This window comes from Nematostella vectensis, chromosome 1, assembly GCF_932526225.1.
Source record: "Nematostella vectensis chromosome 1, jaNemVect1.1, whole genome shotgun sequence".
Classification (NCBI taxonomy): domain Eukaryota; kingdom Metazoa; phylum Cnidaria; class Anthozoa; order Actiniaria; family Edwardsiidae; genus Nematostella; species Nematostella vectensis.
The window spans coordinates 2415986-2430180 of NC_064034.1; the positions used below are offsets into that span (position 1 = coordinate 2415986).

Below are 14195 nucleotides of genomic sequence, written 5' to 3' on the forward strand. Positions count from 1 at the left end.
CATAACCATACATTCTCATGATCAAGATCTTTCACAAGAACATTCATGATACATTTCGCTTAGCTCTGCATCAATGATTTAACATGGAGGAAACAGAAGGCGAGCCATTCTAAACAGCTCGACCAATAGAAGTTGAATTCAAATGAGATTTTCACATAAATCCGCTTGGCCAGTCAGTCGAGTCAAGCGAAGAAACACTTCACCTGGTTTGCAAGATTACTAGAGCCACCTTCAAGGCATTCTAGCAGGTAAATCATCTGAAAACACAGATATAGCATATATTTCATGCTAAAGGAAATTAAATAAGTCATTCTCACCCAGAATAGTTCAATTCGTGGAGGAATTCTGTGGAATTCTAGCAGATGGTGGTTATAGTGGACTTTTAGCCTCTGAAACCCAGGGTGGCATCAGATATTTCTGCTATGGTAGCCTAAAGCAAATAAGACGATGCCTTATATTCGCGTAAATTTCCTTTTTACCAAACGCAATGTACTCTCCCTTGAAACTAATTTCAGGAGTGAAATAGGGGTATGATTTGTGTGAATCAGATCTACCAGCGAAATAAGATAAGACATGGACCACGTAAAACCTTTTTTAATCAATCATCACAGCATTAATAAAAAAAAACTGATTCTATATATATAATATATATATAATATATTTTATAGTGTTGGTTTGAGAAAAATACAAACTACATAGGTTTCCCTACAGGTCTGTTTCGTGGTTGCCCACTCATCAGGGGATTTCTGATGAGTGGGCAACCACGAAACAGACCTGTAGGGAAACCTATGTAGTTTGTATTTTTCTCAAACCAACACTATACACCGCTCTACTTTCGAGTATTGAGCACTTTCTATGAAAGCCTTCAACCATCATTTTATAATATATTTTATGTTTTATGTCCAGAAGTTCGTTTTCAGTTTTAGATATTATTATGTATATATTATTATGTTTGTTTTTTCTTTTTAATTAGGTTCTGTCACTAAAACATGTATACATCACCACATCTGTATAAAAAAGACTTAGACCCTTACCATAACCCAGACATGTTGAATAGGGAGACTGAAGTCTCCCAAACCCAATGTAAGGCGCTAAAATCACAAGTGGAGGCCCGCGATGGAGGCCCGCGATCTCTATATCATTTGTTAGCTATAATTTTTTTTGAAATACTCACTTCACTACTTTTTGGCACTTTTAGAAAGAGTAGTAATTCCAGATAAGATCAATAGGAAGGGAGAGAGCGAATTCGAAGTTCTGGTGTTGTAGGGAAGGGTGGTGGTCTGGAGTGAACGCACAAACACTATAATTTTTACTATCCCCGTGGGTGGTGGGATCTGGGAAGATTGGATCTTTTCTGGGATTACACAATTTGATTTATCAGGATTCCTCTGTACTACACATTCGAGGCAGGAGTCAGTTTGCCCTTTTGAGGCAGTTGTTGCTGTGGCGGGGTACTATAAAGATAAATAGCCGTACACACCAGCGCCGCACCAACTACAAACTGCAGGCTGGCGTGAAATGCAAACAGGTAGATTGACACAATACAAGACAGCACGATAGAGAAGGATGTTGCAAAACCCTTGAGAATATTGTCTGCATACTTGACAACCACAGCCACAAGCAGACCACCAAAAGCCTGCATGCATATCACACTCCAGACAAGAGAGGAATAGCCCTGAAAAAATCCTTTCTCTGCAATCTTTGCACCATCATTCAGCTGCATACCAATTAGACCAATCACAGTGCTGTATGCGCCAAGTTGGACGTTACGAAGCCACACAGACCCAGACGTCCCCTTCAGGATCTTCTCAAAGTAAACACCTAATGAAAAAGAGTGGGTTCAAATCTTGATCCTCAGCCTGTACCTTTGGTAGCAAGTGCAGGGAAAGGGCCAAAATGGCTTTTGTTCCCCCACCCCCACTGTTCTTTTAAAAAACTAGATGCTTAACTGTGCCCCCTTAACAAAGTCCCTGTATCATGTGCCCTCAAAATTTTGAAGTCTTCTACAGCTCTGTATTTTGGGGTAACCCATGAGTTGAAAAGCATTGCTTGGCGGATGGAAATTATATATTTCAAAATAATTTTTAGGCACATACAGCCAGTGCCCCACTCCCCACTATGGCTCTGGTAACCCAAGCCCTTCTAAGGACTACCCAAGGTGTTATGTACCCCGCACATCTAGCCATCAGATTACTAAAGATCATCCATGTGCATCATGTCGGTTAAAAATACAGACTGTCACCTGGCTGGATAAGCAGGAGACAAACTCTCAAGTCGGCCGCCCGTTAGAGTCAGCACAGAAGTGTCACTCTAGGTCTGCCTTTACAGCGTGTGTCCACTTCACAGACACCCACTAAGATTCAGATCATAATTAAGACTCTGGTTTTCAAATGTTCATAAAGAACATGTGGATCATTTCAGATCTGTGGATTATCATCACTTGGCAAGTGTTAAGGGTACAGTGCAAACTTCACATCTTTTACTGTCCAAGTACAACCCATATATATGTGTCTGTGTGTTTAAAGTTGTTGTACAATTATCCTGTTTAGTGCAGAAGTTAAAAATGGTGGCATGATTGGCCTTCCTCAACGCATTACCTGCAAAACCAGAACATAAACTGGACATGACCACAGCTCCAAACCCTAGCAAGGCATTTTGTTTGGTAGCAAGATTTGCAGAGGGAGCCATTGTTGCATTTGGTTGAGATGTTGAAGAAGACTTAGTTGAGCTTGATTGGAGCTGAACTATGGATACACCAGCAAATAGCATGACCAGCGACAACCACTGCAGTCGGCCCAGGGACTTGTTCAGCATGAGGACAGAGAAGAGGGCAGTCGTCAGAATCTTCAGCTGGTATGTCACCTAGGGGAAGTGGAAGAAAGCAGTTATAAACCATACCTCCATTGCAAAATGAACTGGATGCATGGCTGCGTGAACTCGGGATTCTTTTAAATAAGATTTCTCTAATAAGATGTTTTCAAGTGTAGAAGGCAATAGTAAATTCCTAAAGATTATTTCTAAATTCATTACGATTAGTGATACTTTGAATGATCACTGCTAACGGTTACTAAAGATTGATTATGATATATCTAAGCCGTTGGGGCTCCATTGCAGAGATACAGTAAGCTTACCCTTATGATTTAAATAAAAATGAGGACAAAACTCAGTATACATATCCACAATCCACAGTTACTTATATAGCCTCCACTATATGGACTGGTACATATCTCATGTTGACTAAAGGAAATGTCTTACATTACATATTGTTATCCTGTCACTAAGATAATTTCTACAAAAAATTCAAATGTCCTATTAATACCCCATACTTTCTAACTATCCAATGGACATGAATTAACTGGTCTTAAAAAGTAACCTTAGTAATTTTATCAAAACTGTTATTCTTAGGCTTTGATGTACAGTAAGTTTACAATATGGAGTGCTTAGAGTATGTCCTTGAAATAAATTCTATTTAGTTATTATCTATAGTTTTTTATTTAGTTACCATTAGACAAAATTACTCAACTGGGCTTGTCTGAATGTTAAAGAGAAAAGAAGTAAGCTGTTTATTTATCATTTATGGTAAAAGTGCTTTAGAGTCAATGTTATAAGTTAACTATCTCTTGAATATTACTAGTTCAGGACTCACCTATAATACTTCTGTGAAGAAATGTTCATTGAAATGTCTGAGATTGAGTAAACCAACCAATTCAAATAAATATGTCTTTGACTACCATGTCTGAGTATAGCAATCGAAAAACTGACAATTTTATATCCCCAAATAGTGAATATAAATACAATACAACAATACAATATTCTTTATTTTTGGAGGGTTACATTTAAACCGTGGAGGTTTTCTAACAAACGGCCCTCTCTTCCTACGCTAACCTAAAAAATGTATAAATACATGACGTCATTCGGCAGGACATTTAGCAAGACCATGGTGCATGAGGCGCGCGGGTGACCATAACGTCATGAGGCGCGTGGGTATACAACCGGTAGAACAATAAAATTACCACCGAAAAGAAATACGACCTCTCTGCCCACCACTATCTAAGGGTGGGAGGGTGGGCAGAAAACTAGATTTATGTACGTAGGACACTCTGAAGCTTGCAAACGAAACTAAGCACTAAGCTGTAATGCTATGCTATATATCAAACAGTAAACAGAAGGATCGAGTTACTTAATCCACGTGGGGTTGTCAAGCTGTGTAATTAAAGATTTTGAGATCTCAAAATTCCCCAACCAGAAAATCTCTATTAAAAGATGCAAAACTAATTGTCCAAAAAGCACTTTAATTTTAACACCAAAAGCTTCCCTATAAAAATTCTCAAACTTGACTTTCACAGCAATGCAAACATACTTGATCCAACAATGTATTAAAGAATACCCAAAACAATACCATAACACTTTATAAGTATACAAATTATTACTAGAAGTTTCTAATAGATAGGAAATGCTGCGACAGTGATATACAGTTGCTTCAGTGTTGTTTAAACGCTACATGGTATACATGCAGCCACAATCAGCGACAAAACCTGTTGAAAATGCCCTTTAAAAAGTAGTCTTACTGAAATAATTTACAATATGGGAACTTTTTATTACTCACATCCCCCTTCCCCCCATTAAAAGTTGCCGTCTATTTGGGGGAGAGGGGGTTGGGATGGAGAGGGGAAGATATCAAAGTCACTATGCTACGTAGTTTAGATTTCCATCTGAAACTGCATTTGAAGCGCTAAAATTTTCAACAGTTTTGACGCTGATTGCAGCTAAGCTTGAAATTTTAGAAAGTAGCAAGAGAAGTTTACCTTTAGTCATTGTTTTTTGTTATCAAGATTTGAATAGCTGGCACAATCTTAAATTTAATTTGGGATTGTTGAATTCCTTGCACCTGTGGTCTTTCCCCTGATACTCCCTCTTGTTTCTGTCATTTTGAAACAAACACAAAGATGGCGGAGGCTTATCGCATCGCGCTGAGTTTTTCTTCGCTAAAAATACCAATAAACGTAAGGTAGGCTAATTGTTAGAGTGTTTGGCAATATATTAGTCTTTATTTTTTTTATCGAGAGTCATGATTGGTAGGGTTTTTTTTTTTTTGCTTATCCATTTCCTCCCCGTCCTATTTGGTCAGTTTTTAACACAACACAACAGCCTGGATTCATAAACAAAACGATATAATAATCTGTTTTGATTGTTTTACAGTATTAGCTTTTCTGTCAAGGTTTTTCGGCAGGATGTTGCTTGAATTTATACTTTAAACTATATATCTTAAGTATGTGCACAATAGTCCAGTTTTGAGTTCCGTTGTGCCTGCTGGTCATAGGCACTGAGGACGCATAAATACAGTGCAAGCCTCGGTTTCAGGTGAATCGTTTGCAAATACCAGCAAGATAATGAAGTATTCAGAGGTTTTTGCATAGTTTTATTCCAAGTTCCAGAGGATTCTCGCTGGTATGCGCATGAAATTTGCCTCAAGTCGAGGCTTACACTGTATTTACGCATCCTTAGTCTGTAAGTCCAGCGGTCATAGTGGAACTAGAAATTGGGCTATTCTTGCAAGAAGATAATGTTCAAGGGGGTTGGCATCAAATGGTTAAAATAGGTATAGCAAGGGGGTGGACCTGTACAATAACTATTAAATGCATAAAAGCAAAAACATGAGTAACTTACCTGAAAAGTAGCTGCATCTAGATTTGATATGGCCACATATTGCAAGTTATTTTGAATTGTGTAAATTAAGGCAGGCACAGAAAGTTTTAAAGTATCAATAGGCTGACCAATGATTGAGTCATAGAGGTGTCTGAGCCAGCTTAACACTCCGCCTTGCATCACAAGCAATATAACCAAGCAAGTAGCAACTTTAAACACTTCAGCCATAATCACTGCTGTGCTGGAGACATACATCTCCCCAGGGAGAGTACGAGAGTAGCGTATTGTCAATATAAGGGTAGCATTTTGAAGTGTAAGGATCAGCAGGCTAAGGTATTTGATACTGCAATATCCGCTTTCTGTAAATAAATGCAAAGTTAAGGTTACTGTATGTCTGATTCATGAGTGTTATTAAGTGGAAGGAAGTGTGGAATGATTAAGTGTGAAGTATGCTTGAAATTAGTTTCCTATCTTGGACTCAGTCCTGAACAGTGTTAAATTGGGATTCTTTGAAAACACCAAATAACCTTTCATACAGCCAGAGAACATGCAAAAATGTAAACCTAAATAATTGATAAACTACATTTCTCTTTTCAACCAAGTAATTTTTTCATTTTTTGTTTTTTTCATATAAGCTTTATCGCAAGATACTTAACACATTGACCCCTGAACCGGCCTGTACCGGCTTTGGGAAGTACCCACAACCCAAAAAATTCATAAATTCAAAATAAACACAACAAGATGAAGATACTCAGGCATCAGTCTAAGGGATAAATGGTCTTGCAGATATGCATCTGTAATGTATTTGAGAAAAACCTTAGGATCAAAACGAATAAACAGTAATGGCGGACTCTCGTTGTTTATTGCTGTTACCCAGAAAACCTTGCGGTCATACAAACAGGAATCCCAAACATTACATACTGCCCCACCCAAGTTTACAACTAAAAGATACTTGCTTGCTGAGGCCAGTAAACTATCAAATTTATACACACAACATGTCAATAAGTAAAAAACAACAACAATGTCCATGACAAGTTCTTGACAAGTTGTCAATCCATCAGATCCGGAAAAATGTACACAGTGTGTGATATGCTGCTTAAAATTAACATACATAGTCTTTGAGGTGAGTAGGTGTGGTTTTGAGTCGAGTACTTCTTCGCAGAGTACTTGCAGGTTCAGAAGCTGGAAGCTCTGTCTTCTTCGGTTCCAATGAAGGTTCTGGAACTGTGATCTCAGGTTCCTTAAATTCCTCTGGAATCTGCTTGGGTACAGTTGTTTGCATTGGAACTTGGGCCAATTCTGTTGAACTCTGAAGATCATTGGCGACTGTGGGTGTGCTTGTCCTCAGGCGAAGATGGTCAACATGTCGTCGAAACACTCCACCTGAACTGAGTTGAACGACATACGAAACCGGTCCTGACTGTTGAATAATTGTTCCACATAACCACTTTGGACCATATGAAAAATTCTTGACAAATACTGGGTCATTCACTTGAAATTCTCTGAGTGGCACTAGATTGTCGTGTTGTTTCTTCTGTGCGAGCTGTTTATCTTCTACACGAGTGCGAATTGTGTCCTGACTAAGGGGGTTTACCAGGTCCAAGCGCGTCTTCAGCTTCCGGTTCATTAATAGCTCACCAGGTGTTTTACCAGTGGTTGCATGAGGTGTGGTACGATAGCTTAGTAGAAATCTGCTTAACTTCGTGTCTAAGTTTTCCTTTTCCCCTCCCATCTTCTTCATTGTTTCCTTGAAAGTGCGAACATATCTTTCAGCAAATCCATTGGATGCTGGGTGTTTAGGTGCTGAAGTGATGTGTTTTATGCCATTCTCAGACATAAAAAGGGCAAATTCTTCACCTATGAAGGCAGTTGCATTATCAGATACAATGATATCAGGCAGTCCATGTACTGAGAAGCATTCTCTTAACTTCTGGATGGTTACTGCAGCAGTACTGGAGTTTGTCTTGAATACCTCGATCCACTTACTATAGGCATCACCGATCACCAGGAACATGTGTCCTTCGAAAGGTCCTGCATAGTCAATATGTATGCGAGACCAAGGTCTAGACGGCCACTCCCACGGATGTAGGGGTGCAGTAGAAGGTGCCTTAGCATTACTTTGGCAGCTTGTGCAATCTTTCACCTTTTGCTCAATATCCGCGTCCAGGCCAGGCCACCAGAAATAGCTTCGGGCTAACATTTTCATGCGAACCATTCCAGGATGTCCATCATGTAGTTCCTGGAGAAGCTTGACTCTTCCTTGAGGAGGAATGACTACGCGAGAGCCCCAGAGTAGACAGCCATCCTGACAGCTAAGTTGGTGCTTTCTATAAGAGTAGGGCTTGAACTCAATGCGATCATTTGAATTGGGCCAACCGGACATTACTTGGTGTCGTACTGCACTAAGAATAGGATCTTTTGAGGTCCAACGCTCAATGTCCTTGACTTTAACGGGTGTGTTGACTTCAAGATGATTCATTACAAACATAATGTCGCCCGGCACTGGAACATTTCTGGTTTCATTTGGCAATGACAGCCGGCTCAGGCCATCGGCATTACCATTTTTCTGGCCTTCTCGATATACTAAAGTGTATGAGTAGCCTGACAGGAATACCGCCCACCTCAATATGCGTGGTGAGGCTGAGGTCGGTATTTGTTTAGTTGACTGTAGCAGACCCAGCAGGGGTTTGTGATCAGTGTAGATGGTAAAACTCCGTCCATATAAGTATGAGTGGAACTTCCTCACCCCGAACATGATGGCTGCTGCCTCTTTGTCGAGCTGTGAATAGTTCTTTTCGGCTGGGGACAGAGTACGTGAGGCATATGAAATAGGACGTTCAGTCCCATCATCCATCACATGTGAAATAACACAACCAAGACCATATGGTGATGCGTCACAAGCAAGGGTTAACTCTCTTTCCAAGCTGTAATGCACTAGAAGTTGTGAAGAGTGAAGTGTGGACTTGGCTTGGTTCCAAGATTTTTCATGTGCTTCACTCCAGTTCCAAGGTGTGTCTTTGACTAACAGCTGATGTAAAGGAGATAGTATTGTAGTGATGTTAGGTATGTAACAAGCGTAATAGTTAAGCATGCCTAAAAAGGCTTGCAGTTCTTTCAGATTAGAAGGTCTCGGTGACTCTTGAATTGCTTTGATTTTCTCGTCAAGGGGGTGGATACCATCTTTGTCTATGCGGTGTCCCAGGTAAGTGACTTCAGGTGCTTGAAAAATGCACTTCGAACGTTTAAGACGGACGCCAGCTTTGTCCAGACGTGACAGGACTTCTGTTAGACTTTTGAGATGATCTGCTGATGTCTTCCCGGCAATGAGAATATCATCTATTCGTACTACAACATTCGGAATACCCTGCAGTAAATTTTCCATTGTGCGTTGGAAAATCCCAGGGGCTGAGGCAATGCCGTAGCACAGTCTATTGTACTCAAATAGGCCTTTATGAGTGGTGATAGTGGTGTACTTCTTTGATTCTTCATCTAACTCAAGTTGTTGATAAGCTTGACTCAGATCTAGTTTTGTAAACTGCACTCCACCTCCAAGTTGAGCTAGCAGATCCTCTGTTTTAGGAATTGGGTAATTGTCAAGTTTGCTAACTTGGTTCAAAGTAACTTTGAAGTCTCCACAAATGCGTATAGACTCATCAGCTTTGACAATGGGCACAATGGGTGTTGCCCATTCCGAAAATTGAACTGGACGAATTGTTCCTTCTTCTAACAAACGGTCCAATTCTCTCTCTACCTTCTGACGTCGTGCATATTCTAACGTGCGAGGTTTGAAGTACTTGGGTTTGGCTTGAGGATCAACGTATATCTTTGCTTTCACTCCTTGAATTGTCCCTAGTCCTTCCTTGAATAAATTTTCATGTTTCTTTAGCAGGTCAGACACATCAGGGGATACAACTTGAACTAGGAAAATCTCTGGCCATGACAACTTAACATGTTGTAACCAATCTCGTCCAAAGAGACTGGGCACCTTGCCTTGTACAACTATAACTGGCAAGTGTTCAAAGAAGTCCTTGTACTGACTTCCACTACAAGCTTTCCTAAAACTGGAATTGTCTCCCCGGTGTATGTTTTCAAGGTTAGCTTGGTATCTTGCAGATTGAGAGATGAACCCTCAATGTTCTTCAATTGATCAAAAATGTCCTCTCCGATTACTGAAAGTGATGCACCAGTGTCCAGTTCCATTTGAACTTTAAGACCATTTAATTCAACATCTACTAAATACGGATTTTGGCGGTTGCCTTGACTGACAGCAAACAATGGATATATATCTTCATCTTCTATTTCTTTATCAGTATCCAGGACATGAATTGCTGGTTTCCCTTGTTTTGGATGGTGGTTTGAATTTGGCTTGGTTGTCTCGGACGACTTTTTTGCTTTTTTGAGACATTTGGCAACAATATGTCCTTTCTTTTTACAATAATGGCACGTGGCCTCCTTGAAACGACATTTTGACGGGTGGTGATTTTTTCCACAACGATAACACTCTTTATTTTCGCTTTTAGAACGCGGTAAGGGCGAAGAACTGACCTTTTTTACAGATGCAGACGTTGAACTTAACGTAGAAGGAGCAGATTGAAGATCGGCCATGTGCTGTGCGGTCGTTTCCATAGACGAAGCAATGTCGTAAGCTTTTTTGAAAGTTAAGTTCTCTTCTGATAGCAAACGCCTTTGGATTCTTTCATTGTTAATTCCAGACACCAGACGATCACGCAGCATATTTTCCAGACTGCCACCAAAATTGCAGTATTCTGCCATGTTTCGTAGAGCCGCTACAAAGTCAGACACGTTCTCCCCGCTCAATCTGAAACGGTTATTGAACTTGTGCCGTTGCACGCTTTCACTCGGTTTTGGGTTGAAATGGCTCTTTACCAAGGTGCACAAGTCAGCATAAGATTTCTCTCCAGGTTTCGCTGGGGCCAGCAGATCAGACATTAATTTGTAGGTTTTTTTCCCTACCGAACTGAGGAGGATTGCACGGCGTATTTTCAAGTCATCGTCAGACGTAGTTACTCCATTTGCTTCAAAATAGAAGTTTAGACGCTCGATATACTGTTCCCATGAATCAGAATCTCTGTCGAATTCGTCTATTTTGCCGTAGGTTGCCATTTCCGAAATCCTCGTCGCCAAAAAATGTAATGTATTTGAGAAAAACCTTAGGATCAAAACGAATAAACAGTAATGGCGGACTCTCGTTGTTTATTGCTGTTACCCAGAAAACCTTGCGGTCATACAAACAGGAATCCCAAACATTACAGCATCCAACCAAGGTGTTGGCATCTACTCTTAAGCCAAATAATAGCACAGGTTCTTTGACAAATCTCAAATCGAACAAGGAGAGAAAAGCAGAATCACCCCTCTCAATAAAACGCTCAAAATACCACACAAGGGAGAGAGATCAGCAAACACAGCTCAAGACACAAATAGATACCTTTATTCTGATCCTCTAGGTACATTTCCTTGGCCTCAAAACACAATGCCCATTCCTTGAAGGATTGTACAACCACGAAAATATGTTTACGTATTGCAAAGCATTCTGGGAGATACAGGGGAAAATTCACGAGGGGAGGGCCAGTCAACACTCCTCTCCCCAAAGTCAGATGGTTTTTTATAAGTCTTTTCACCCCGAAGCCAAACGAATCAATTCCAGGTCATACAGACCCAGAATAGCAGTGTAAACAATTTTGCAATCAATTTGGTTTCAGAAAAGACACCATTTAGGATAGCTGTGGTGATTCATTAGAAAATTATTTTCTCATCCGGGCAAAGCCAAACAAGAAAAAATCATCATGAATCCACCTTTGCTTGCAAATATCCATAAGCAAGGCACTCAATTATGCCCCAAAAGACTTCATGATGTCCTGAGACACTCTCCTAATATGCTCATAGCTGTATTTTTGATGAAAAATACAAGCAACCATCAACTTGTGCTGGCTTCAGCACATTGACGAGGGATTAAAAGTGGGGACCGCAAAGCACTGTTGGAAAGCTTGGATACCGCTGACTAGGTGCAGCTGTGTTTGACTTTGACGGGCTGTATAAAACTCAGAATAGGGGGGGAGGTATCTGTTTTCAGTCTGTTTTTTGTAAATTCAGCTCCAAAAAAGCCAGGAGTCAATGGGTTAATCAACCACCCCTAGATTTTAATCAAAATAACTAGACCTTTTTAGACTTGTGCTGTGACATACACCAGTGGATTGGATCACATATATGCCATTTCTAGCAAGTGAATATCTTTAACCTAGAAAATAGAATTTTTTTTACTTGGACATGACTGGACTCATTGATAGGGATGATATGCATAGCTTTTTTAGAAAAAAAATGCCCAAGAAAACATCAGATTCAGGCAAGGTTTTGTGATAAGATTACTTTGACGGTGAATATACAGGAAAAGTACCAAAAGTGGGTTGACACTGCTGCTTTGAATTTATAAAGGCAAATATTTTTATAGAATTTGGGCTCCCTGTGGTTTCCCTAATGGTTTTAACATAAGAATTATCTGTTAGAATATCAGCCATAACTTAAAGGAGGCTTGTTTGTATATCAAGCAGAATTTGCCTACACTGTTGTATGCACCTAAGCTTGCAAAAAATGCATTGTTCTCAGGCAGTGAGGCAAGCATGATTTTTAGGGTGTGTTGGTAAACACATTGACCCCTGAACCGGCCTGTACCGGCTTTGGGAAGTACCCACAACCCAAAAAATTCATAAATTCAAAATAAACACAACAAGATGAAGATACTCAGGCATCAGTCTAAGGGATAAATGGTCTTGCAGATATGCATCCAACCAAGGTGTTGGCATCTACTCTTAAGCCAAATAATAGCACAGGTTCTTTGACAAATCTCAAATCGAACAAGGAGAGAAAAGCAGAATCACCCCTCTCAATAAAACGCTCAAAATACCACACAAGGGAGAGAGATCAGCAAACACAGCTCAAGACACAAATAGATACCTTTATTCTGATCCTCCAGGTACATTTCCTTGGCCTCAAAACACAATGCCCATTCCTTGAAGGATTGTACAACCACGAAAATATGTTTACGTATTGCAAAGCATTCTGGGAGATACAGGGGAAAATTCACGAGGGGAGGGCCAGTCAACACTCCTCTCCCCAAAGTCAGATGGTTTTTTATAAGTCTTTTCACCCCGAAGCCAAACGAATCAATTCCAGGTCATACAGACCCAGAATAGCAGTGTAAACAATTTTGCAATCAATTTGGTTTCAGAAAAGACACCATTTAGGATAGCTGTGGTGATTCATTAGAAAATTATTTTCTCATCCGGGCAAAGCCAAACAAGAAAAAATCATCATGAATCCACCTTTGCTTGCAAATATCCATAAGCAAGGCACTCAATTATGCCCCAAAAGACTTCATGATGTCCTGAGACACTCTCCTAATATGCTCATAGCTGTATTTTTGATGAAAAATACAAGCAACCATCAACTTGTGCTGGCTTCAGCACATCGACGAGGGATTAAAAGTGGGGACCGCAAAGCACTGTTGGAAAGCTTGGATACCGCTGACTAGGTGCAGCTGTGTTTGACTTTGACGGGCTGTATAAAACTCAGAATAGGGGGGGAGGTATCTGTTTTCAGTCTGTTTTTTGTAAATTCAGCTCCAAAAAAGCCAGGAGTCAATGGGTTAAATAGGCAAAAATAGAGAGCTTCTGTTACCTGTGAATGCACTGACAATGCTTTTTGTATCAGGTGTAAGAATTGAATCTGCTTACTGGAATAATATACAACGTTTGAACTTAGCCTTAATCTAAGGCAAAATATATAAGTAAAAAGCCTTAATCTCAGGCAAAATATATATGTAAAAAGTGAAATGTTCGAATAGATATAAAAGTAAGTAATAAAAGGAAGAATCAAAGTGTCGAGCATTTGTTGTTAAGTAGCTTCACAGACAACGTAGGAATTGAAATCTAAGGACAAAGAAATGCACTAGCAAGAACAAGTTAACAAATAACTATATGAATAATTCGAAATAAACATTACCCTTTATGGTGTTAAAAAAATCAAACTCGGCATTCTACTAACCTCCTTTACTTTCCGCCATTTTGTCACACGTTGAAGACCTGAGCCCGCAGTATTTTATTCAGCTGTACTCTGTGGTAAAGTAAGCTAAGTACTTCATCTAACTCTATCATAGTGTCTCCGAAAAGAGTATCATGTGACAGGAGTGTTGTACAGGACCCGAAATGATCCCAGGACCCGAAACGATCCCAGGACCCGAAACGATCCCCAAAAGTTCCCCAACTGATCCCGGGACCCGAAACGATCCCAAAGAGTCCCCGAAATGAACCCCAAGGAATTACAGTAATGGACAACTAAAGGAATGTGTAAGGATTGGCTTTCAGTTTTAAAAACATATGAAACATTTAGCTTTGTTTGTGTTATTAAAAGGGAATTTACATTAACTAAAACTATAGTATTAAGATTTTAATATACGACTGCGGGGGAATACAGTGGTTGAGTCAGAAATTGGGGTCAACTAACAATTCTTTGTGATAGTAATTTGAAGAACCCGG

The 14195-nt window shown here is 39.9% G+C and overlaps 1 protein-coding gene, 1 non-coding gene and 1 pseudogene across 2 annotated transcripts; all 3 read right to left on the reverse strand.

The window, feature by feature from the left end:
* Window positions 1-962: 962 nt before the first annotated feature.
* LOC5506246 (UDP-galactose translocator) lies at window positions 963-13915 on the reverse strand. The gene is made up of 4 exons (XM_032374638.2): window positions 13705-13915; window positions 5668-6005; window positions 2598-2862; window positions 963-1821 (listed from the first exon to the last, which is right to left on the reverse strand). The coding sequence occupies exons 1-4, from the start codon at window positions 13721-13723 to the stop codon at window positions 1394-1396; spliced, it is 1050 nt and encodes a 349-aa protein (XP_032230529.1). The 5' UTR covers window positions 13724-13915; the 3' UTR covers window positions 963-1393.
* LOC116614059 lies at window positions 2181-2445 on the reverse strand. The gene has a single exon (XR_004294340.1). It is a non-coding gene; the product is annotated as a small nucleolar RNA U85 (small nucleolar RNA).
* On the reverse strand, window positions 6490-10899 carry LOC125562900 (annotated as a pseudogene).
* Window positions 13916-14195: the final 280 nt, after the last annotated feature.

Coding starts and splice junctions, on each gene's coding strand:
- LOC5506246 (XM_032374638.2), bottom strand. Junction 2,863..5,667: donor TAGATGCAGCTACTTTTCAG/GTAAGTTACTCA, acceptor CACTTCCCCTAG/GTGACATACCAGCTGAAGAT. Junction 1,822..2,597: donor TTTATGTTCTGGTTTTGCAG/GTAATGCGTTGA, acceptor CTTTTTCATTAG/GTGTTTACTTTGAGAAGATC.